The sequence below is a fragment of the Schistocerca piceifrons genome, chromosome X (assembly GCF_021461385.2).
Source record: "Schistocerca piceifrons isolate TAMUIC-IGC-003096 chromosome X, iqSchPice1.1, whole genome shotgun sequence".
Taxonomy (NCBI): Eukaryota; Metazoa; Arthropoda; class Insecta; order Orthoptera; family Acrididae; genus Schistocerca; species Schistocerca piceifrons.
The window spans coordinates 217,401,094-217,426,791 of NC_060149.1; the positions used below are offsets into that span (position 1 = coordinate 217,401,094).

The 25,698-nt window shown below is 36.9% G+C and overlaps 1 protein-coding gene across 2 annotated transcripts in view; it reads left to right on the forward strand.

The window, feature by feature from the left end:
• Positions 1 to 207: 207 nt before the first annotated feature.
• Positions 208 to 25,698, forward strand: part of LOC124723105 (cullin-1-like) — a 207,480-nt gene continuing 181,989 nt past the window's right edge. Inside the window, exons 1-4 of one of the 2 annotated variants that reach the window (XM_047248285.1) lie at positions 208 to 265; positions 2,760 to 2,826; positions 15,252 to 15,489; positions 23,700 to 23,856. In XM_047248285.1, the coding sequence (XP_047104241.1) occupies positions 15,269 to 15,489; positions 23,700 to 23,856 (378 nt within the window). In that variant the 5' untranslated portion in view covers positions 208 to 265; positions 2,760 to 2,826; positions 15,252 to 15,268. The remainder of the gene's footprint in view (positions 266 to 2,759; positions 2,827 to 15,251; positions 15,490 to 23,699; positions 23,857 to 25,698) is intronic. The other variant, XM_047248284.1, reaches the window with a different exon arrangement.

Here is a 25,698-nt window from a genome sequence, read left to right on the forward strand (position 1 = left end):
GTGTATGTGGGCAGCTCTCATAAAGTCATTGAAATTTCCGATAAAGTTTCCTGCCTCAAACAAATATTTTCATGTGGTGATAATAAACTACAGGGGCAGTAGCGAGGAATGTGTGTGAACTTATTTTCTCTGGTTAATGATGTAATAGTGTCACAAACAAGAAGTTTTGTTTTCTCTGTTTCAGGTGTTTCCTTTTTAAGTGTCGATAAAAAAAAAAAAAAAAAAAAAAAAAAAATGATGCAGTACAAATCAGCTCCGAGGACCAGTAAGTACCTCACTGGAATACTACTTGTAGTGTACTTTGGACTGTAGCTTTGGGTACACCTTAAATAAGTTACACTGGGCACTATTCTAATGGAACTGTTATTTGAAAATATGAAGAACACTTATTTGTGGGTGAGGTGTCACTGTGTTAAAAGAGTGGGCTCAAAATCAAGGGAACTGGGTTCAGATCTAATCCAATCATTCTCATTTGAGTTTTGCATTGTTTTTCTAAAGCTGTTCAGCCAAGTACTGGATGATTCCTTCATGAAGACCATTGTCTGTTCTTTTTTGAACAACTACTTGAACCTCAGTAAGTCTTGAACCTCAGGTCATGGTGAAAGAGACATTAACACCCAATAAAAATCTGCCATTCATGTTTGTCACTTAATAATGTAAGAGGAGAACTGTGCCATAGCTTGCTTTTTGGTGCAGTACTTCCATACCTTGTAATGACAGAAAGTGAGAAAATTTTTAAGCACAGCTGTTGACATAATTGCACTCAAGGAATTAATTATTGCAACTTGTATGTGGATTGTGAATATAATGGTGATTTATCCTCTCTAAGTAATGTGTTCCAGCATCTGGTTTCAGTTTACACTCAAAAAGAACACGTTTATTTTTTGTTCAGTGCGTTGAAGTGGTCCTTCAGCAAATCTACAACTTTTGTGTATAATTTTCCACTGTGGGTGGGGCACTTTCATCTTGGAGTGCATACAACAGAAAAGGAAACTCTTAATGGTGCATATTGTTTTTGTGGCCCAAGGGTAAAACCTCCACAAATTCTTATTTCTATGTAAAAGTTTTTAAGAAGAAAGAGAAATTAAAGGGATTACCTGGTGAAAGGAAGAGAGAACTGGAAGAACTGTCGATGTAGCACTGAAGCACTCATGCAGTCTACTTTCTAATATATTCCTTAACTGCAGTTCTTTGAGGATGTCAGAGTGAAATAATATTATCTTTCAAACATTAAGTTGCTAATTTTATGGCTGTTATTCAATTTAGAGATGAAAGACTGTTCAGTATTCTGAAAAGTTAAATTTTCTTGAAATGTAGGTGTTAGACCAGGACTGTACTATTTTATATTAGGTAGGCCTACCTGTTCATATCTTGCTGTATGTACATTGAACTGAAGTTCAGGTAATTACACAATCACAAGTAACTGTTTTGATTTGTTATACTATGTTGCTTCTACTCCATTCCTTTTGAGCCCATCTAGAGCAGTATAGACACAGTTTTTTTCTAACACTACGTCTCTTAGGTGTCACTTTCATCACTGAGATGTTGTACAGCATGCAGCTGTTAGCTTGAAATGACAATAAAACTCACTTCTTTTGGACCAATGACCTACCTGTTTGGTCCCACTCCCCCAAATCAACCAACCAACACACGTCACTTCTTTAATAGAGATGTGCCCACCAGCCCCCCCCCCCCACCCCCACCTTGCCCCCCCCCCTCCTGTTGTCGCATGTTAACACTAACAGAACAAATTGTTTTGTCTTCTTAGTCATTAGACAGAATAGTAGCAGTTTTCTATAATTATCAAATGAGATGATAATCAGTACTGCACACTGCATTAAACACAACTTTTTCAAAATAAAAGTCTTACACTGCTTATTGCTAGAGGTTGAAATATTGTTTCTTGTTGCCTAACTTATATGTTGTTTTCTTTTGAAGTAATGTTGGATATCAATCTTGGTGAATGCTGGCCGTACTGCCACTTAAATTTTGAAGACCCTTCTGCATGGAAGTAATGCAATGAATACACTAATGTCAAACGTTATGTATCTTCTGCTTTTAGCTTAAACAATTGAGTAAAGTAGTGTAATTTTCAAGATGCTGCTGTAGTCTGAGTAGGCACAGAACTTAACCGCATGCATAGAATGGTTTTGGCAGGTGGCATAATTATCATTAGATTCCTTAATTACTTGTTCTATCTCATATGATTGCATGTATTCATCCAGCATCTGTTATTTCCCTTTTTCATTCATGACTGCTGTTTATTTCTGAGACTGTATCATAACATCTAGTGTGTTTTAAATTGTTGGATTCCTGTGTAAATGAGTGAGATGTGCTAAATTTACACATCATGTAGATTGGTGGTATTATGCTAATTTCCTTGTTTCCTTACATCCGTGCCATTTTAGTCCAACAACATATTTTATAATGCATATCCATGGTTATTCATCCTCATGGTGTGTACTGCCTATACCTGAAACACATTTGTCACTTTTCCATCATTTCATTTTGCAGTCCATCTTCCTAAAAATAAGATTCTTTTCTGCAAATAATCACTATGGTATCACCCCTGGATCTAAAAGCATAAGAATTTCATATATTGCTGCATTTTTGTTTACTTATTTTTACATTTAATGTTTCTTTTATCACACCTAATTTATTTTTGAAGGTTTCATGCTAATATTACATCTTAGTGAGTAACTGTATTTTATTTACTTCATTTGTTAACAGCAATGAATTTTTCCTGTCTATTTTTACAGGCTCCGACACACTGTTGTGGCGTTTTGAAAGCTGTAATATTTTCATTGCTCCATGCAGTTATAGAAGGTATGCTTGTTCCAATTTAGACATATTTGCACTGGCTATCGCTGAGGACTTCTTCACAAAATCGGTGTGCAATACATGACACACATTCTTTTGCAGCGTATGCAGTTACATCTCATTATGACATTAATAAGTTAGTAATTTTACATGGTATTTGAATGATTTTTTGGATTACTTACATTTGCAGCTTGCAGAGACATAACATTCAAATGTTGTTTAATATGCTGTAAATCATCATTTTTACTTTGTGTGTTGTGTCAGAAGTATGTTGGCATTGTTTTGTATCACCATTTTAACTTTGCAGGATAACTATTTGTGCACTTAAATTTTATGGATTTCCTTACAGAATTAATGATGGTGTAAGCTTTTTCCTAACAGTTTGTGCAGTGAGTATTTTGCTCTGTTTTGCAGGCTCATCATGGCTGTGCCATTATAATTGCTAGCATTTCACTGAATATTTCAAGCAGTGAGCTGCACTAGTTAGCTTACCTTAGACGAGAGTTGTGTGTAGCTTTCTTTTCTGAAATCCATTGTTTAAGAGGGGGTGTGGAAGTAAATAATTACTGTAGATGTCCCAGGGAACTTGGTTATGATTAAAGAACTTCGGAGACTCTGAGATATTAAGCTTGGCATTGATAAATTTCACAGTAGACGTTGTACTGTGAGAATTATGTGTTATGAAGTGTCAGTCCTTTAGCTTCATCATGGAGCATTGTGCATTTTTCATCGGTACAAAAGCTGTAGAGAGAGGAAAACTTAATAAAAAAAACCTTAACAAAGGAAGCAAAATATTGTGGAGAAACGTAGGGTTATTGAGGCTAAATAATTTTTAGTCTGCAGCATCCAGGACACTGTCCACGACCAAGTCACATTAAATATGTTCTATTACATAGATCTGAAAATCTTAGGTTCATTATTCACATCATAATTTTCTGTTCGAAATGTAGACATGCTGAAAATTGAACCAGCACAGTAGTGGGCACCTTAGAGTACAAAGAATAATGAAGTGGTATCACAGCATAAACAATTTTCTTATTTAGTGTTAATTACAAATTCTGTGAACAAGTAAAGTATACAAGTAGCCATTTCGGCAACTTCTTAAGCTTAATCTCACTGAAACAGGATTATAACAGACTTACACACTAACTTTAATTACAAGAAAGGAGTTGTAACTTACAAGAATATCAAGCAACTTGCTTCCAAGAAATTATAAAGAAATTAGGCGATGACAGGGTGACCAGAGCCAATGTTCTGAAGAGGTCCTGACAAGATTTCTGCCTTTATATTCAGTCAACATACTGATTTTTCGTGAGCACTTTCTCCATCTGAAAATCACATTGTATGTCCTACATTATTTCAATCACTGTAAACATCATTGACATAGAAACATAATGTGTAAAGATCAAGGTGCTTGTAGAAAGTACAGTTCTTGCATTCAGGAATAAAATAAATGTTTCCAACACAGGGATAGGTAAAAAGGTCTGGAGGTGCTTTCCCGCCACATCTTTTAATCTGACCATTTATTGCTGAACTCACTCCCTTTCAAAATGGATGTTTATCAAGGACAACAGCAAGTGATACTGAAAGGTCATTGCTGTTTTGATCTATAAGGCTTCTACTGGTACTTTACAGACTGATCACATTACCACTGTGATATAGTTGTACATGAAACCTACACATTGGAGCCCTCTGTACATCTTAAATGCCCATCTTTTCCTAGGAAGAGTAAGGAATATCACCCTGCACTGAGGGACAAATGTATGTTGTTTCGAGTTTCAGTAACTTGCTATCCTCTGAAGACCTAGTTTTCTTTCAGATAACACATGTTAGAACTGAACATTTGAGCTGCACCACACCATTTACGAGAGTGTTGAAGAGCAAAAGAGTTAGGCAAAGACATGATACGTTCACTGGGTTGCAGATCAGTGGACAATAAATTTGTTTGACCAGGGACATAACATGAGCAATGATATAATTTCGTCACTTGCAACTACGAGGGTTGACTGAAAAGTAATGCCTCCACCTTCATAAATCTTCAACAGTTGGCAGCTTTGATATTTGGCAGGTACTTCTCTACAGCTCCAGTTGGCAGGAAGCCTTAGCAATGAACAGTTGTGTTGTTACAGTGTAAAGTATGAAACCTCATGCAGACGGTCGGTCAGTGCGATTTAAGCAACGTGCAGTCATTGAATTCTTGACAGCAGAAGATGTCACCCCAAGATAGATTCATCAGAGAATGAAAGCAGTTTATGGTGATTGTGTTGATGTGAGGGCTGTGCGTCGTTGGATGAGTAAGATGTTTAGGTGGAAACATCTGACCTGCGTGACCAACAGAGTTGGACGTCCTGTGACAGCAACCACTGTGTTTCACAAGCAAAATGTTGGCAGATTGATTAAGGATGATCGTCGTATCACTCAGAGAACTCCAAAACGATGGATAACAAAGGTCCAAAAGGAAAAGGGAAATGTTTTCCTGCAGCATGACAATGGCGAACCACACACTTTACATGCCACCACAGCAGAACTTCAGAGGCTGAAACTCACCACCGTACGGCATCCTCCATACAGTCCAGATTTAGCACCGTCTTACTTCCATCTGTTGCCAATAATGAGAAAATCTGCAGGGACATCATTACGCTTCTGATGAAGACGTTGAGAGAACTTTGAGACTGTGGCTGAGGCCATGTGCCTAACATTTTGTCTTTTAATGCTGCAGACATCTTTGGAGGCTAAAAAAACTTGATTAGTAGCTTTTCAAAATCAGACAAGCTCAGCAAGCCGAATTTCAGAAAGCTGCTAATGAAGTCTTTATAGCCTTCAAGGATGTCTCCAGAATTATGGGATGGAACGTTAAGCACAGAAACATGCCTTAGACCAGGGCCTAATGCTGGTACATCTAAAATCACTGAGAATGTAAATATGAATGGTTAAAGCTTTTATTGTGGGGCTCTGTGTTCTTTTATAATGTAACACATTAAGTTTCTGATGGTGCCTTTCAGCTCTAATATACCTGTTACTCTGTGAACAATATTTTCATTGTAGTTGATGCATGAAGGGCTCTGAAACTTTTTAAAAAATTAAACAAATTGATGGCTTTTCCAGAACCTTGACTTCGTTATTGTGTACTCATTTTATTTTCCATTGCATGAGATCATCATGGTTTACACAGAGCTTACTCTTGATCTCTCTTGCTATTTTCTTTCTGCTTGAGCACTATAGTGTATACGTAACACAATGATACTTTACTTCCAGTTGTCCTTGAGACCTAGTTATGAAGTCTCCAAAATTGAGAATAACTGTACCCTCTGCCAAGTATGTCATAGGTTTCAGAACAGCTAATGAGTGATTCTCCACAAACCACCCATTACATCCAGTACAAAGTCACAGAAGCAGAAACAACTAAAATCACTGAGCCATTATGGAAAGCACTTACATCCAGTATCCACCATTAAATTACGTGCCCGATATACAGGTAGTGGGGAGAAAACCCCCTGCTACAGAATTCTGTGGGTGTAGGAAAGTGGCCTACTTTCACACTTACTGGGGCAATATATCTAAAACAGAATAACTTTGCAACACATAAGAGACATGAGCAATTGTTCATTAAAATAATGTACATTGAAAGATATTCGGCTTGCATGCAGAGGTGTGATACTGACATAAAACCTCTGAACCTGATCTAACCTAACACAGTAAATGATATCTAACTGATATAATTAAAGTTTAGTTTATAGGTTCAGTGTCTCTAAATGCACCCTATGAAGTCTTAACACCGTGGGCTGCATCTGGCAGAGCCACAGCACATCTGAAAAATTAGTTCCTGTGTATTGAATTATATGGGCTATTAGCAACTGTTGACAAGCAAATTGGGTATTGTTTCTGAAACAAGTGGTACAAAATCTCCATTAGCATAGTGCCTTTCCATTTTTATACATTTCCTTGCTCACAATATGAGCATGAATTATGGCACGGGATCTTCAACATTGTTATCTTTTATGTTTTTATGCCAGTTTATTCATACGTCACTTAAAATTCCCACTGTTCTCCCAATATGTCAAGTCTGCATGGCACTTGGTATAAGTAGCTGGCTTGCTACCATGGAAGTTTCTCCAAATTCAGTCCAGGACATTGCTAACAATCTGTGGCAATGCATTGTTCTGGAGCATAATCTTCCAAGCTGCTATGGTCTATAAGTCCTACAGGTATTGATTAAAACCAGTAAATTGTCATATGCCATTACCATAGCAACTAAATTTGCTACTCAAATTTTAATGAAGCATTTTTCTTTTTTTATCCGGACTGTAATTCCTCTGATAGAATTTAACACTTTCTCAGACTTGTTTGCCTATGTTGTCACTGAATAAAAAGCCTGTTTTTCACACCTGTGGCATGAGATGTTGGTCCCCCCATTGTCTTTGCCTGGTATTTAATTGAAATATGATGTAAATTGAGAAGTCATTCAGAAGACAAACCTTTGATAAAAACATTTATTCATTGGGAGGTTTGGAACTATAATTCTGATTTAAGTAGTTTTGTTGATATTCCACACACATTTCCCATTACTCCCATAATTGTTGGGACTTTTGGCATGTCTTTCCTGGAATCATGTTCACCTGCATCATCACATTTTGCATGGTATCTTTATTGGCTATCATAGCATTTTTCAGCTTGGCTAATAACCAAAAATCACAAGGAATCATCTCTGTGGAGGAGGGGGTTCAGTGAATTTAAGGAATGCTATTTTTGGCCAATCGAGTGTGAATCAGATAGGTGGATGTGATACTGTAGTGAAGCTGTTATAAAGTCCTCAGTTCATCATCTTTGAAAGCTTGTTGAACTTTGCAATTAGCTTCTACTTAAAAACAAACACTATGGTGCAATATTACTGTCAGTCATTCAGTTGTTACCAAAGTTAGTACTTGTCAACAGACTGCTTGTTTGTGTCACTTCCTGCAGGCTGTAAAAAGTAGTGCTATGTTATCCTAAGATACCTTATTTTAATTTATTTTGATTTTTGGTGATGTGCTGTAGATTTACAGTAGGTACAGCTAAGCTTTGTGTAGTCTCCAAACAGTTCTTCGAAACTTTATTATAATGGCGGTTTTGCAATGGTTTTGGGGGGAAAATGCACCAATGCATAGTTTGAGGCACGAATACACAGTCCTTTGAAGGCTTTCATTGTATGGGAATATAAGATTTCTCAGTGACCTCCTTTTCACAACAGGGAGTTGAAATCAGGTCACTCTTATAGCTCATTTGTCCTTCCATTAGGCAAAATAGATGTCCCAAAAGATACATATACTAGATGTTTCGCAGTGGGCCATCTTTCCACAGTTAATTGTGTTAGTTCTTATTTTGGTACATTTGAGTGGGCTATTACTCAGTTTTATTATATCTTTAATAATATGAAATAAATTCTTCTTTGTTAATAAATATGACAAAGAAAAATAAATTGGTCAACTCATGATATGTTGTCCTGCACCTCTACATATTCTGTGATTTCTTTGGGCACTTATTTCCTGATGATTTGGTGCTTGTTAGAGAATTAGTAAAGCCAGTTGACACAGCTTACTTGGTAAGGATGTTTTCCCACCTTAGGCGTACGTGCTGAATTGATCTACTGAATGTTGTGGTTTGTAAGTTGTGCGGCTTTTAGCAGATGATTTTGAACAATTTTTATGGAATTGCTGGCATTATAGCAAAAAGGTAATACTGTCATACATATGAAGCTCTCATGGTAGATTGCCTTTACTTTTAAGTACATAATTGGGATCTTGTGATTACATTCTAATTTCAGGGTGATAGTTTCTTAAAGCACCTACATTGCTGGGTGAGGTTCAAACTTAGTAAGCATAGGATAATATTTGTGCATATTTCTGGGGATAGATGTTGCCAGGGTTTCCTGTTTATCTTGTTTCCTTTCATTTTGTTCTTTTTTGTCCTTTCTGGTAAAAGCTTTTCAGCTTCCTACATAGCAATTGCATTGTGTTGCTGTTTCTCTTACAGTTAGTTATTCGGTAACTTGTGCCTGACAGTACATATTTATTTGATCCACACTGGGCACAACAAACTGCATATGTTACTTTCTTCTACACTGAATGTATTGTGCACCAGGTTTAACTGTACCAGGTGTACCGGTATGAAATGAGCGTTAAGATACAAATGTGTCAATAGGGAACATTTGTTGTGAACGAGCCTTAATTTTTTTTTGTTTGGTTGGTATGACACCCGTCAAAGATATTTAGTATACATCAAGTCATGGAACAAACAAAATCATATGTTTTCATTGTGTTAACAATGTCGAATTTTGTACCAGAAAGTGATGATTTTTGGAAAGCATTAATTTTTTGTTTTCATTTGAAAAAAAGTGCTGCAGAGTTACATCGAATGCTTGTTGAGGCATATGGTGATCATGCTCTATCAGAAGCAACATGCAAAAGATGGTTTCAACAGTTCTGAAATAATGATTTTGATGTTCTGAAATAATGGTTATGATGTAAGAAATGAGGAACGTGGAAGACCACCAGAAAAGTTCCAAGACGCCAAATTGCAAGCAATATTGGATGAAGATGATACTTTGAGTCAGAAGCAAATGGCAGCAACAAAAAATTTCTGACCGTTTGAAAGCTATGGGAAAGATCCAAAAGTGTGAAAAATGGGTGCCACATGAATTGAATGAAAGACAGATGGAAAACCGAAAAACCATTTGTCAAATTTTGCTTCAAAGACATGAAAGAAAATCAATTTTACATAAAATTGTTACTGGCGATGAAAAATGGATTTATTTTAAGAATCCTAAACGGGTAAAATCATGGGTTAATCCGGGACAACCATCAACATCGACTGCAAAACCATATTGATTTGGCAAGAAGACAATGCTCTGTGTTTGGTGGGATCAGAAAGGTGTGGTGTATCATGAGCTTCTAAAACATGGTGAAACTGTGAATACTAATTGCTACAGACAACAAATGATCAATTTGAACTATGCGTTGATCAAAAAAGACCAGAATGGGCCAGAAGACATGGCAAAGTAATTTTTTTACACGACAATGCACCTGCACACAAAGCAAAACTGGTTCAGGATACAATCAAAACACTTGGCTGGGAGCTGCTACCCCACCCGCCGTATTCACCAGACTTGACCCCTCCGACTACCATTTGTTTTCATCAATGGGACACGCATTGGCTGAGGAACACTTCGATTCCTATGGAGAAGTCGAAAATTAGGTATCTGATTGGTTTGCTTCAAAAAACGAATATTTCTATTGGCGTGGTGTCCACAAATTGCCAGAAAGATGGTCAAAATGTATAGAAAGCAATGGTCATTACTTTGAATAAAATGTTTTTACTTTTCAATTCAAAATCAGTGTTTCATTTTCACAAAAAAACGCTCGTTTCATACCGGTACACGTGGTACAAGTGAGTGAATGAGAGAACATCTTTTCTTTCCAGATAAGAAGACAACTTGTGTCAAGCACTGCAGTTCTTTCCTTTGAATTCTTGGGACTTCAAAGTATTACTTCTTGTAGTCCATACCTCACTGCAAATAACATGTATTATGACAAGAAATTACGTGCTGTAGATTTATGTTTACCCATTTCTTGTGATATTAACACTGGCCTTATCATTCAGTATGTGGAATAACACTTGGGTGCTTAGGCTGCCTTTGCAGTGGTGCCATTGCCATAGGTCACCCAAAAACATTGACCGACAGTGTGTCTGATCTCCATCAGTGGGGGCATGGAGGTTAGGTTAGTGGGCGTATACTACCCGCGAAACTGGAAAGCTGGAAAATCCGGGAAGAACCGAGGAAGTTTTTCTTCCAGGAGAAAGCCAGGAAAAGCCTGGGAATTTTTTAGAACCCTGGGAAATTTACATTGTTTCAGTTTCCATTAAAATTTTTGTAGTTTTGACTGGTAAGAACTGATATTCTAACAAAGAATTTTACTTTACCCCACTACTGCAGAATAATACTGCAGCAATAAGAGAATAACATCAAAATAAAACTACAGTTGCAAAGAAAATATGCCATTTACAACAACAAAACATGATGCACACACAAGTGTCTGTTGACAGCAAAATGTGTCAAAGACTATGCAATGCTTCATAACAAGAAACTGCTTTTGATGCGTCTTTCTTGTGGGCCTCATTTCGGTGATCATGATGTCACAACTGTTTACATTTCACAGAAAAATATTGGGAATGGTGGTTTGAGAAGCATTAATTTCAAAGTAAATTTCCTTTTAATGTACTTCCACCAAAGAAAAAGTGTGTTTCACCTGAGAAAGTGTGTTTTTGAACAGGAAAAGTCCAGGATTTTTTTTTTCTTGTCAACGTATACGCATTGATTAGGTTAGACTCTACAAAGCAGGTCAGAATTTAACTTCTTAGGGTGGGGTGGATATCAGGACACCTCTATGTGTTGAGAAGAGTGGTGAATTGCGGTTTTTGCTATTAAAATGCTGCCAAATGCATGTGAATGACCTATATCTGTTGCAAAAAGAATGTGGTGAGTACTGTACACTCTGTCCTCAGTTACTGGAATTCTTTTCTTTCTTTCTTTTGCGTGTGCCTTTGTCCCACAGTGACGCAGGGTCAGTATGATTAATTGGATTTGGCAAGGTTAATTTAAGGGCTGGCTGGATGCCCTTCCTGCCGCCACCCCGTACCCCCTGGGATGGAATTATTGTACCCCCTACTGTTTGTGTCTAGTGTAATCCATGGAATAGTGTGAATGTGTGCAGATGTCTGCGAGCCGTGTAACTGAGGTGGAATTTGGGGACCAGCCCGGTATTAACCTAGGGGGATGTGCAAAACTGCCTGAAAACCACATCCAAGCCAGCTGGCACTCCAGCCTCTGTCGTTAATCTGCCGGGCGGATTCGATCCGGGGCCAGTGCGCCTACCCAAGTCCAGGAAGCAGCGCATTAGCGCTCACTGGAATAACAGAATAAATTGATAGGAGAAATGTTCTGTTCCATATCGAGATGATTCATAGTGACGTTAACCCTTTCAGACCCCTTGGCTACAATTTTGTAGATTAACTTTTACTTTGTCTTAGAGAAGTATTTTTCCCAATGGGAACCTGAGGTAGACATTTTGTGTATATTCTACCTTTTCAACATGTGCAACTGCTGCCAGCCGTTGCATATCACTATGAAAATATCACCAAGCCAGTATAGCAGTATGCAGCAGCTCGTGACCACCAGAATACATGGATGTGGGTGTTGTTTTTATTTTGCATGGTAATTATTGAATGATCATTTTACTATTTATTACAACAGAGAATATTTTGTAATTAGTTATTTTAGTCCATAAAATGAAGTCAAATGTGCAAAGTATGTTTTGAAAATGAGTACATGTTTTGTATAAATATTGCATCTCTAATCATTAAAAAATTACATAAGAGCTTTACCACATATATAAAAATTTTCCTTCCTCTGGAAAAAAATTCAGGTCTGAAAGGGTTAAAAAGCAAGATTAAAACATTCTGTTTTACTGTATTTATTTAAAGTTGTGTAGACATATGTCAATTAACCTTCAATGAATGCCACTCAGCATACACATGTAAGACAAGCATAAAGTTGAACATAAGATACTCTGTATATCTAAAGCACTGAAAAGTGGAAATATAGCACATACCATACACCACATTTGTGAACCACTTAATATAACAGAATCACATCACACTGGCATAAAAATGCCAGTAAGCTATAATAATTTGTAGACAGCTATTGTCAACATACCACAACCCAAAAAATATCCACTACAACAGCTATAAGCATAAGATAAGCCGTCCTCCTCACTTGAACAAATTACTTTTTGAGGTTTATAGTTTACACTTGAAATTTCTGATAAAGATTTTGCTTACTTGTGGTTTCCAATAAACCTGCGACTTCAGTCCATAGATACTGAACTGTATCCTGATTATGATATTTTCATCCTCAGGATACTACAAACTCTCATTGTCTTGGACTAAACTTATCAGTTTCTCACATTCCATATTTTGTGTGTGAGAAAGTCGGTCAGTTTGACCAAAGAAAACAAATTTATTTGAATTTCACTGATTGTCATCCAAAGTCTGCATGTTTGGTTGATGAGTCAGCTATAGTGTGGTGGTGGTGGTGGTGGTGGTTAGTGTTTAACGTCCCGTCGACAACGAGGCCATTAGAGACGGAGCGCAAGCTCGGGTTAGGGAAGGATTGGGAAGGAAATCGGCCGTGCCCTTTCAAAGGAACCATCCCGGCATTTGCCTGAAACGATTTAGGGAAATCACGGAAAACCTAAATCAGGATGGCTGGAGACGGGATTGAACCGTCGTCCTCCCGAATGCGAGTCCAGTGTGCTAACCACTGCGCCACCTCGCTCGAGCTATAGTGTGACCGTGCACATTGTGGCTTACTGATTTGAAAGATTGGGCTTCTTCGGCTGTTGTCTATCATTGACAGATTCCACCAATATCGGTGCCACTGTGACCGCAGCCTTACATTGTGACAAATAGCCAGTTCATATGCAGTGTACTAGAGCCATGTTCTTGCACTCCACCAGAGCAAGTTATATTTGAGGGCAGCTAATGAAAGAAATGAGACTGATGATAAAAACTTATTTAATTACCAAATATGTTCAGTTAGTGATGATTGCCTTTGAAATAGGACATAGTTGAATCAACATACATATTTATTCTCCACATCTGTAATAGACTGCTTGAACAAATCACAGTGTGGTGATGCAGTTAAAGGCAAACAGAAATCTGATATACCATGAAAAATAGTTCCGTACTAATTCAAGTAGCCCTGCTTTATTTATGGTGCACCTGAATATGTTTAGGGCAAGCTTTATCCTTCTCATTTACTGTCTGGCACTTATTGAGATTCGCATCTGGGGCTATCAGACACACATTTTTTGCGAACTACTGAAGCAATTAATTATGTAATACTTATAAAGATCAGTAATGATATTTTCTTCTTCAAGACACCATTGTGTTAAGCAAGGAAGGAACTTGATTACTATAGAAAGAATAGAAACATGTCACTGATTCCAATGAAGCAAAAAATATTTACTGCTGATTGAACATTACTTTTCTGTTAAACTATGATCAAACTACCATCTTCAAAATTCATTTAATAGGTTAATTTCCTTTAAGGGCTAATAGTTATAAGATAAAAGTGCAGAATATATTGAAGTACATCTCTTGGATTATTCACTGTTACTTAATTAATAACAAATGGTTGACAAAATTCCAGGCATACTGTTACAGTTAACTTCTTTGCATGTTGTCAGTTATTTTATCCATCATTTGGCTGGTCAACTTAAGATTTGAAGCAACAAATATAAAGAGCTGATGAATCTGGTGCCACAGATGAAACAATCAAAATTCAACAGTATTATTAAAAGGAAAGTTGCCACTCACCATATAGCGGAGATGCTGAGTCGCCCCAGAATTCAAAGTTATGAAAGAAAAAACTTGAAATGATTTGGGTAGCATAAGATAAGGGCTCATTTTATTGTGTGATACTATTCATAATGGAGTAGCTGAATTTGATTGCTGACACACAAATGTCCTGTATGTTCAGGACGCAGGATCTGGTTTTGACAATTCAGACATGACATAGAACCTCTACAGACTAAGTTAATTTGAAACATTGTTTATTTATAACATGAAGGTTTTGAGCTTCAGGCCTAATAGAGAATTATATTTTTCCTTATTCTCCTGTGGTGCACTTGAGCTGTAATAGTGTATCCCTCTTAATTTTGAAATCTGGGTTGTTGTGTCAAACCGGTCTGTAGTGTAGCCAAAGATCTAGTTGGAAGGTAATAATTTGTGAGTTAGTGAAATCAACAACTGTGAATTCAAAGTAAAGGTTGTGGTAACAGACTTAGCTGTAGCAAAGCCCAAGGTCTAAATTTGCTTCATATTTAACTTACTGTTCGCTATAAGTAACTAAAACTAATTTCAGAAAAGGTGTATCACATAATAGGCAAATCTCTGATGAGTATTTAGGTGTGTATTACGTACATACATTGTTCATCAGCTATGGTAAATGAAAGGGGATTTGTTTGGGGCATTACGTAATTATTACCCCCGCCCCCTTTGTTACTGTCTGAAACTATATGAAATTCATAATATACCACAAGCCTTATCTTTGTACAGTTACTGGTTGTAAGGTTAAGGTAACAGTCTGGTTCGTGAATTTACAAAATTTCCAGGTTATTATTTTCATGTGCATTAGGCATGCATTATCTCCTTCATCTACAATGTTGGTACATGTGTAACATTGTAACAAACTTGAGTCAGAAAAGAACTTACCTTGCACATTAATCTACCATTTCAGGCATCTGAACTATTCTTGGATGTGGTGAATGCTATGACCCACTCATGTTAACGGATAGTTCCTATGCAGCTCTCCATATTCTTCTTCTCTTTTACAGGGCTGTCCTCACGAAAAATGTCAGGGTACAGATACAGAGGGTACAGAGGTTATGGAGGTTATGGAGGTTACGGAAGTTATGGAGGTTATGGAGGTTATGGAGGTTATGGAGCTTATGGATATGCTATAGGACTGAAGCAAACAGACATTGATCAAATCTGGGATGATTTTAAACATGGCATGGAACAAGTTTATAGTCGCCAGCCAATGCCAAAACCTCGCTATATGCAATTATACACGTATCCTTTTCAAGACTGTTAATGTGGTATATTGTATGCTCCTCAGCATTGGACATTGTCATTCCACAAATAAAAATATCAAAAAGTTATTCTTTTTTTGTATGTTTGAAGTCTTAATTATTTTTAACTAGCTATAAGATACCATTCACAGCCACTTTTATGGTTAATACTGAGACAGTTAACTTACAGAAATTGGTGCCAGTTGGAAAAGCATTTTATGCAATTTCATTTTACTGGATAAAAGCATATGTGAACAATGGAGAAAGTACGGAGTTGGTGAAGTAGATAATATTTTCATATACCTTGATCATGACTGAAGTCTTAGAGTAATTATCAGTTTAAAAAAATTAAAGCAGCCATTGACTCAAAAACTGGTCTGACCTGCCTGATTGGGGTTGGAATTTGGGGCCAAATCTTCTGCCATTGCAGTCATGTTTTGTGCCCTGGCACTGGGAGGGCCCGATGAACTGGCCTGTTATGTCTTGAAGGTCTTGGACACTTTCAGGTTCGATGGTGGCATCCAAGGTGTGTCGTGTCATGTTTGGAGCTATTTTTCTTCCACCGGTGCACGTCGTGGATATGGCAGCCAAATTGAGAGCCCAACATTACTGCCACTGCTGTCATTTTGGCAAGATTGTTTTGCAACCAAAAAATTGGCTACTAATGGTTTATGCTCTGTTGTGAAATGGAACGTTATAGTGTAAAAGTAGACAAGAAGCTTTTCAATTACATAAAGAGTTAATAAAATATCTGTTTTGACTTGTGAATAATTATTTTGCGCCAGATTTTTGTTGTTGTTGTGTATCCAGTAGGTTTCTTGGTATGATCTGGATTTGTGTGCTAACATTCCAACAATGCCGTATTGAGATAACTGCTGCTGTAACTCTTTGCCCTGACTGTAATTTGCTAAGGGCTGAAATGAAGGAAACTTTAGTTGTGATAAACCAAATGCATTTTACAGTTGGGAGACCAGTTATAAGGATGTCTTTACCATTATGTCTGTTCAGTTGATACATGAAATTGGCAGCCTTGGAAGTGCATTTTGCATGATAAGTCATATTGTCTATACAAGCTTGCAATTCAGTAGTGTTGTTCATTCAAGGCAGTGTATCAGTGACTACGAGATGGCATCAAAGTGCCAGCCATGCTGAGAACATGACCCAAATACTCAGCCTAATTAAAAAACTTGTTACTTGAACACTTAAAACCTACATCTCAGAGGTTAAAGACAATCTGCCAAACATTGTTTAAGTGGTACTCTTTCCTTACCCTTAGGACAATTGTCATCAATGTGGTTTGTGCATTGTTGTGTAATGTGAGTGAGCTGTTTGAGGAAGCAATAGAAATCTGATAATTGTATGTGCATTAGCCACTCTGAATGGTAGCCTACTGTACTGATAATTATTTGTGTGGTCACTTCATCAAGACGGAGGTAGGTGTCGGCAAGATCTATCTTTGAAAAGTATTTGCCACCTCCTAATTTAGGAAGCTGTCCATTTGGACAAAGAATGGGCTAAGAGTTGATATTCATGGTGGTCTTTGCACAGTTATAACAAACCACTCACTTTTTGCGCTACAACTAACAGCATGACACAGTTCTAACAGTATGTTGTTTTAGGCCTGACTGTCTTGTGTTTCCGTATCATCAAGTCCATGCGTGAAGTTGGTTTGATGCGAGAATTGAAAGTTCTAGGTTTTGCTGCAAGTTTGAACCTAAAGTGTGCCTCAAAGCTGGAAGCACAACAAAGACATAGTGATAAAGAGCTGTAACTTTGACACATTGTGTAACAAGGTAACTTCATGGACTGCACATCATTGGTTTTCCTCTTACTTACAGAATTTTCAAGTCAGTGCCCAGACATCAATCTCCTAAAACATTATAACACAATTCACAAAAACTCAAAACGATTTCAATTTCAAAGTGCTGCTAAGGACGAAACATTTTCAGTTGAGTAATGTAGTTACCAGTAGCTGAGTCCGTAGCATACAAGTCTTGTAATCGTAAAGTGGCTGGATCAGTTATTGTTTATAGCAACTTTTTTTCTTTTTCCTTTCCTTTTATTTAAATTCTATATTTATTAACAGATGGGATGTTAATTAAAGTATATTGAATCACAATTTTTATTAAAAAATATTTTTAGGTTTAAATACTAATAACTTGAAAGATAGGTTTATGCACAGTAAATTGAAAATTGATACAGAAATCCATAACATCAAAGAGAAAATAAAATACTTTATTTCTTAGACATTGAACAGTCTTATTGATGTATTTTGTTGCCTTTTAACAGTAGGGCATTTCACAAGCCAGTTAAATTTAAATTTATTTTGATGCAACCAGTAATTAAAAATAAAAAGATGTTACTTTTATTAAAAATTATAATTCTGTATTTTTGTCAACTAACTTTTCTGTCTGACAGTAAATATAAAATTTGAATAAAACTGCAAAGAAAAGGTTGCTGTTGAGAATAAAACCATCACTCAAAAGTCCTGCACACTGTGCATGCTAGACTTTTATGGTGGGGTGATCAAGCTGAAAGTCATGTCAGTTGTGTGAGTGAGATTTAAGGTGTAATGGTCATATATGTGTAAGCAGGTTCGCATGGCTGTGCCATACAGTTTTAAAATGGAAGCTGAAACTGACTCAGGTTGGATTACACATAGTGATCAAAGTTTCTACATCAAAATCAAATCCCAACTTGCAAAGAATCCAACGGATATTTACAACATTTTGAGAGAGGTATGGGGGAATAGTGTAGCGGTTCGTAGGACAGTATCATGGTAGTTTGCTCATTTCTGTGAAGATTGGATAATCACTGAGGACAACCGGAAAAGTTGACAGCCATTAACTGCAACAGACTACACCTCTCATGTTATTTTTAAGGACATTTTGAGAGGCGATCAACAAAAAAATCATGAAATTGTAAATTAGGCCAGAATGTCTGTCATGTCAGTTTACAAAATCATGACTGAAAAATTAAAGATGATACAAGATGGGTTCCACATGAATGAAAAGCAGAAAGCAGGTCACAAAAGAATCACGGAAGAATTGCTTCAATGTTATCAAACAGAACAACAGTTTCTGAAAAGAGTTGTTGCCCTTGATGAAACCTGGATATGAGATTTTGAGCCAAAATTGAAATCTCAGTTGTCACAGTGGAAAAGTTCAGACCCTCCGCGCCTGAAAAAATTCCACCACCAATAATAGCAGGTAAAATTGATGATGATCTTTGCATGTGACACGAATTGACTCAAAGCTACAAATACAGTGCCACAGGGGATGTGTGTAACAGGTGAATACTAAAAGATGTTTCTGCAACATGCTCCTGAAAATTTGGCAAAGAAGGCCTGACATGCTTGCAGCTGGTGTCCTCATTTTGGATGATAATGCAGGACCAGATATTGACCGACCAGTGAGAGCAGCACTTGACATATATGAAAGGGAAATACTTCCCCACCTGACATACAGTTCTGATATGAGCCCACCAGACTTAGATTTGTTTCCCAAATTGAAGGGACAACTTTGTGGAAAACATTCTGATACAAGTGATTAATCTGTAGTGACCTGAGCAATCAGACAGCTCATCAATGAAGATAGCCCTTGTCTGTAATACAGAAGTTGCCAAAACATTGGGAAGCTGTCATAAGCAAGAATGGAGATTATATTGAAGGCCTAGTAAGATATTTTGTAAAAGACACTATTTTACACTACAGAGGGAAATTTATGTCTGTGCATTGAACTTCAAATCCTATAAAATTACGAAGAAAATTGAGGAGGGCAAGTGTCTAATGGCCCCTTGTGTAATGGAGAAGAGAGTGCAACATGAGATACAGTTGACAATAACCTGAACTGTAAAACTGAAAGCTGTAAAATTGTCAAATCCAAAGATGTTGATTGCCTGAGGCAAAGCTGTGTCTAAAACAGTTATAGTAGAACATCACTAATCTGTTCCCTAAGGGATCAGGAGCATGATTGGAATGCAGAAGAGGTTGGATTATCAGAGGACCACCTTTATTGACCTGTAGCATCACAATATAGTATGGCACAACTTTAATGTTCAACTGGAAATACTGTCTGAAACATTGTTCCGTCTTTGAGAACTAACAAAACAGTAGAAAAGGTAGACACATTAAAAAATCTTACATGAAAGTATAATGTACAGTATGCCTGTACAGTAAAATACTTACATATCATACAGTACAATATTGTTACTGTGAGAGAAAGTTGAGCAACTGCACATAATTTATTACAGTACTGCACTGACAAACAACTGACTTGTTTTGTGCAACAAGAGCCCTTGTAGGGAGCATTTTGTAGTTTGTCAAACTCATGAATGTTACATACTTGATCAGAGAACAGATTAAGCTCTTTAACAAAATTTTGAAATTTTGGAACAAATTCATTGGAACTGTTTCGCCAACAGACTGCTTCTTGCTGGAATTGATTACATTTTGGATACCATGTCATTTCCACTGACATAACCAGCATTCACTCACTGTAAACTTTCCATTCTCATTTTCCCCATTAAATTTTTCATACAAAATCAGTGACTTTTCTTTTATGATTGGTCCAAATGACTGAGTTATTTTTCTTGTCTCCCACTCAAACTACATCCACAAAGCATCGTCTAGAGTTTCACTTTTAGGAATCTTCAAAGTCTTGCGTATTTTCAGTTTGTTCTTATCATCAATCATCATTGTGTGACTTTAAAGAGTTTTCCTAATTTTTTGCCAGTCTCAAACAGTTGTTACAACAAAGCGTACCTGACATGTGGTGTTTTGAAGGGAGTCACTTTTCTCTAACCTTACAAGTACTATGTTTTTCCACTAAAGAGAGAATCACAGATTTACATTTAGTCGATGCCACAATTTAGTTTTATGCACTTTAATATGTAAGAACAACACTGCAACTAATTTATAAAATATGTGTGTGCACTATCACGCACATTTATCGAGTTACACCCAAGTTGTTTCATACTAAAACTGATCACACTACTACTCCTATCATTGGCCAACTGCCTACTGATCCATATTGCAGATGACGATTTTTTACGAGTCCAAATGAACACTGGAAATGGGATGGTCAGACTAAGCAGGAAGTCGGACTGTGTGAGGTTGAATTTATGAGGTTCTACTGTTGGTCAAAAGTCATGAATTTATAGATCTCTGGTTTTTATGTTTCAGATTTTTCTTCATAAGCTTCAGACACATCATCAATGTTGCTTTGAACTGTCATGAATAGTGCTGTTTATGTCCTTTGTACAACTGTTGCTGATGTGTGATTGTTATGTAAGCTCAAAAGTGATGCCCAAAATTATGGATTGCCTTGCACTATGGAAAAGTTTGTCTCTGGGTAAATTGGAAAGAAATGGATTTGAAGCTGCTGAAATGTGGATAGGGTGGAAAAGAAATGAACAAGCTGAACAAAAAGAACAACCAACATTGAAGTCTTGAGGAAAGTCAAATGAAGAGATGAGATTATGAAAGGAAATGGGAAACAAAAAAATTCAATTTATTGGGCATGTCTTCAGATGCAACACTTCCATCATTAACATTCTTGAATGGAAAGAAAACAACTAGGACAGCCTAGGAAGTATTTGAAAGACATTGAGAAGGGGATAGAATGCAACAATTACTTGTAATTGAAACAAATAGTCATTGACAGAAGAGAATGGTTACATTGACTTGACATTAGCCTTTACAGTATGTATGTATGTTATTTATGCAGAGAAAAATTCTCGACAGTGGTACATAATTTCGTGGTCCATTATTAAAAAAAGCTGTATCTAAAGCATTTATGGCTATCGTATTTTACAGAGTATAAGATGCTACCTACTGTAAGATGCACATTAATTTTTAAGCCATTTTTAAAAAAGCATTTTTACTCTTTTTATTATTACATTCCAAAGAGCCAGATTCAGCTTATAAAATCGAACTGATGTTTAAAATCCCTGAAAATCGTCACATGAACCACCTCCTCCTCCTCCTCCTCCTCCTCCTCCTTCTTCTTCTTCTTCTTCTTCTACTTCGTCATCATCATTGTCCTCTTAATATACAGGATTGTCTTCAATGCGTTTGAGAGTGTTACTTATGCTGCACTTCATAATGTCTTCTCTCACTCTAGACCACAACTGTTTTATCCACTGACACACTTGTTTGATTGTAGGTTGTTTTAAAGCTGCCTTCAGCGTAAATTCATGTTGGGTCTCATCCACCATCTGTTTGTTCCAGTCATCTTTCATATACGCTTTAAATGGTTTATTTATCCAGGCATCAAGAGGTTGCAATTGTGAAGTAAGTCCTCCCAGAATAACAGTAAGCTCTGTATTTCTCTGTCTCAATTTCTCTTTCACAGAATTTTTCAAATGACTAGTTAGCTTATCTAGCTCAATGAAAGAACTCTTCTTCAATAAAGCACGTTCCCTTCTCTCCCACACTTTGTTAATCCATAATTTCATACCAGTCTTGTCCAGCCAACCATTGTCATGTACATGACCACCACCACCACCACCACAACCACCGCCACCCGGTAGAATTTCAAAAGATTTTGTCATTGTTTTGTGCTGGAGAATGGTCATTCCATCAAGTTTAGTACCAACAGTACAGCATGGAAGGACAACGGTGTAATGCATTTTTTCATGTCCACTTGTCGTTATAGTTACAGTTTTAGCAGTTTTCATGGCAATACTTCTGTTACTCATCACATGAAATGTCACAGGAGTTTTATCCATATTCGTTATTTGGCGTAGTTCTAAAAGATAATATTTTCTCTTCATACTCTTGTGGTATTTTCTGAGATATTTTGATTTTGCCTGAAATGTATTGGCAATTGTGAATATGGACAACCATCAGCCGTAGAATGGAATGACGTCAATGAAAATTTGTGTTGGACCGGGACTCGAACCTGGATTTCCAACTTATCACAAGCAGTTGCCTTACCATTTGGTTATCTGCACACACCTCACAGCAAGAACCAAACTTCCATATGTCATCAACATTGCTTCTACAACCTGTACTCGTACATCCATTGTGTATTTTCCTGTACAGATGAGACATTGTACTTGAAAGTCTCGTGTCCAGTGTCGACAGATAAATACAATATTGCAGTGCCTGCAATATCATATTTTGGTTTTGGTTTGCAAGTTAAATCTCTGACATTTCATAAACCTGTAACACCAACCAGTTCCACCATTAAAGTGTCTGTTAAGTTTCACTGTAGTGCAAGCTTACAAGCATGTTTTTTAATCATTTTTGTATTAATACCAATGTCACTTTGATGGTGTCTCTAGTCTAACTCATTTTTCTCAGTTCTTCTTTACTAGACCACCAGTAGTGAATGGTTTTTTCTGTTGTTGGAGGGCCAAAATGCTGCTCAGCTGCTCTGTTTCCATGTTGTTTTGTATATGCTATTACTTTTAATTTGTAGCCCACATCATATGAATACCTTTTATTTTTTTTCCAGTACAAAACTAGCAACTAACAAAAATATTGTACTGTTACTGACAACGCAAATCACTTTCAGTTCAAGATCACTGGCACTGTAGACCACAGTGGTGAATCATAGGCTACACAGTGTTCTGGGTTTGAGAGAGCAGGCTGGGAGGGGAACGGTTTAAGCAAGCTTGTTAATCCTCACAAGCTGTTCATTCCATCGGTGCACTGCTGCTGCCAGTTGAATCCAATGTTCCCAGATAGAGACAGGTTTACTGCGGCATCGAATATATAGCCATTTTTAAGAATGTTGGGAATTTTAAATCAAACACTGGACATTTTTATGTTATTTGTGAGTATGATGCACCTGACTTTTGAAGGCAATTTTTCAAAGAAATAAGTGAATCTTGTAGTCCGTAAAATACAGTACATGTTTCTTTTTCTATAAGCACAGTGAAAAAAGTAGTCAAGAAATAATTGAGGCAGATATATTAAAAATACGAGGCACATAACGACAAGTCATTCGATCAGAATACTCATAACATTTGTTTCTGGGTGTGCTGCCATTAAATTGCTTCTTGGTGGGTTTGCAAGGCATACATATGAATATATTTCAGGATTCATGAAACGGTTGTTATGAACTTGCTTACCTCATGAAGTAGTTGCTATTGAATATTTTGTGTTGCTTTCGTTGTATGAAAAATTTTTGTGTGGTGTGATGAAACACAGGTGGTGAGTATTTATGGTAGTTATACTTCAAATTTTTCTTAACATTTTTCCAGTTATGTTTACAACTACTGTACAAGTGTTCAGCAAAAAGTGAACCGCCCAATAAACAAATCAAAGAAGGGACCACATGGTGGGGCTCAGTTGGTGGGTTTTGAACTGTATAAAAGAGTGAAAGACTTTCTGAGGGATTATGTTATAACACTGTTCCAGGTAAGACAATGTATAATGTAAATGTTCATTCAGTTTTGTTTGCATTAATGGTTCACTGAGATTCTGTGTGACACAGTATGGTTTGCGTGCAGAGGAGGGGAGGTGGGGAGGGGAGGGAGGACAGAGAGTCAGGAAAAAAGGAAATGGCAGGGCTGTATGGCATTGAACTGATAGTTAATTGGTGTTTCATAAGTACTCATTATGACATCATGCATGCTGTTAAGAATGCAACTGTGTAAATACCTTCTCTTTTTAGTGCTGTTGCCAGCCTTACAGCTGCTCAGTATGTAGCACATGAATCATATTATCTGCCTATCCATTTTAATGTTATTTTGCAGCTTAAACTACAGATTCTCCATTTGAAAAATATTTTCATGCAATTGTCATAGTACTTACTAGTAGCATAAAGCTTTTTTAATTTATAGAATGCTGCATAATACATACCCTAACGAGAATTAATAACCTATTGGAAGGAGGTCTGAATATTCATTTGTGTGCATCAGAGTCAATTAGAAAGTTGCTGTTAGAAAACCTCTGGGAACAGTTGTGATCCTCTGAGTTATTAATATTATGCTGTTATAAATCATTCAGTGCACAGCTGGCATTTACATTTCACTTTTGTAATCATCCAGAAATCCACAGTTAGACTGGTGATTACTATTAAGTAAAATGCTTGTGACTTAAAAGTATTTTCAGGGTATGAATGAGGTTCCATTGTACATCAAAATGGCTGCATGTGCTTACTTTTTATCAGATTGAAAATGCTGATCTAGATATTAACCTGTAATTAAATAGTTGACACACACACACACACACACACACACACACACACACACACACACACACACAGACAGAGAGAGAGAGAGAGAGAGAGAGAGAGAGAGAGAGAGAGAACACATTGAAGCAGCTATTATAAGCTATTTGTGTGTATGGCATTCATTACTGATGGATATTAATGATATTTTGTGTGAGTAATATCTTGGAAGTGCCTTTTCTTTTGTTGCCATTTTATAATGATATTAATTTACTCTATTCATAGAAAGGATTGTGCTTATCCTGTGAAGACACTATACAGTATTTATTTTCTAATGTTAAGTGCTCACATGTAGGATATACTGGTTTTTACCATTTTTAAGCAGTTACTTATTTAATTTTAAAACAAAACACATGTAATCTTCAGCTACTTGTGATTTTTGCATTTTTGTAATTACTGTTTGTTTTGCAATAGATGTTCTACTTGAAACGAATTTGTCAGATAGACTTTAACCTTACTACAGGAATGTCACCCTCTGTATTTGCTAAAATTGGGTTAAAAAGTGCCTCCTCTGCTTAGTTGCATTCTGTGTAGTACATAAATGGGTGGAGACCTCTTATTAGACAGAAATTTAATAGCTTGAACAGTCTACCTGTCTGGTTCAGTACCAATGAAATGCAGTGAATGTTTGCCTGTAGAGCATGATGTTTTTTTTTTTTTGTGTTGATGGAATTTCCTCAGTGATGACACATAACTTATTGCTCTCAAGGATCAGGAAGAGGTGGCGAAAATAATACCCACAATGATGTGATGTACCCTCCCTTTATAGAGATTCTGCAGAGGTTTGAATTTTAACCCAGGACTTTGGTACACAAACTAATGATGTGGAACTGGACACAGTTATCCCTTTATCAGCTAAATTTTGGTGAGTAACATTTCTTCCACTACAATGATTCAAACTGGCTGCTACAAGGGAGAGTATCGTCGTTGTGCAGCAGAAAAGGCATTATCATGTGAAGTCTTATTTGGGGGGGTCAGAATCAGTGCAGTTGGGCACAGTCATTCTCTGAATTTGGAAATAAAATACT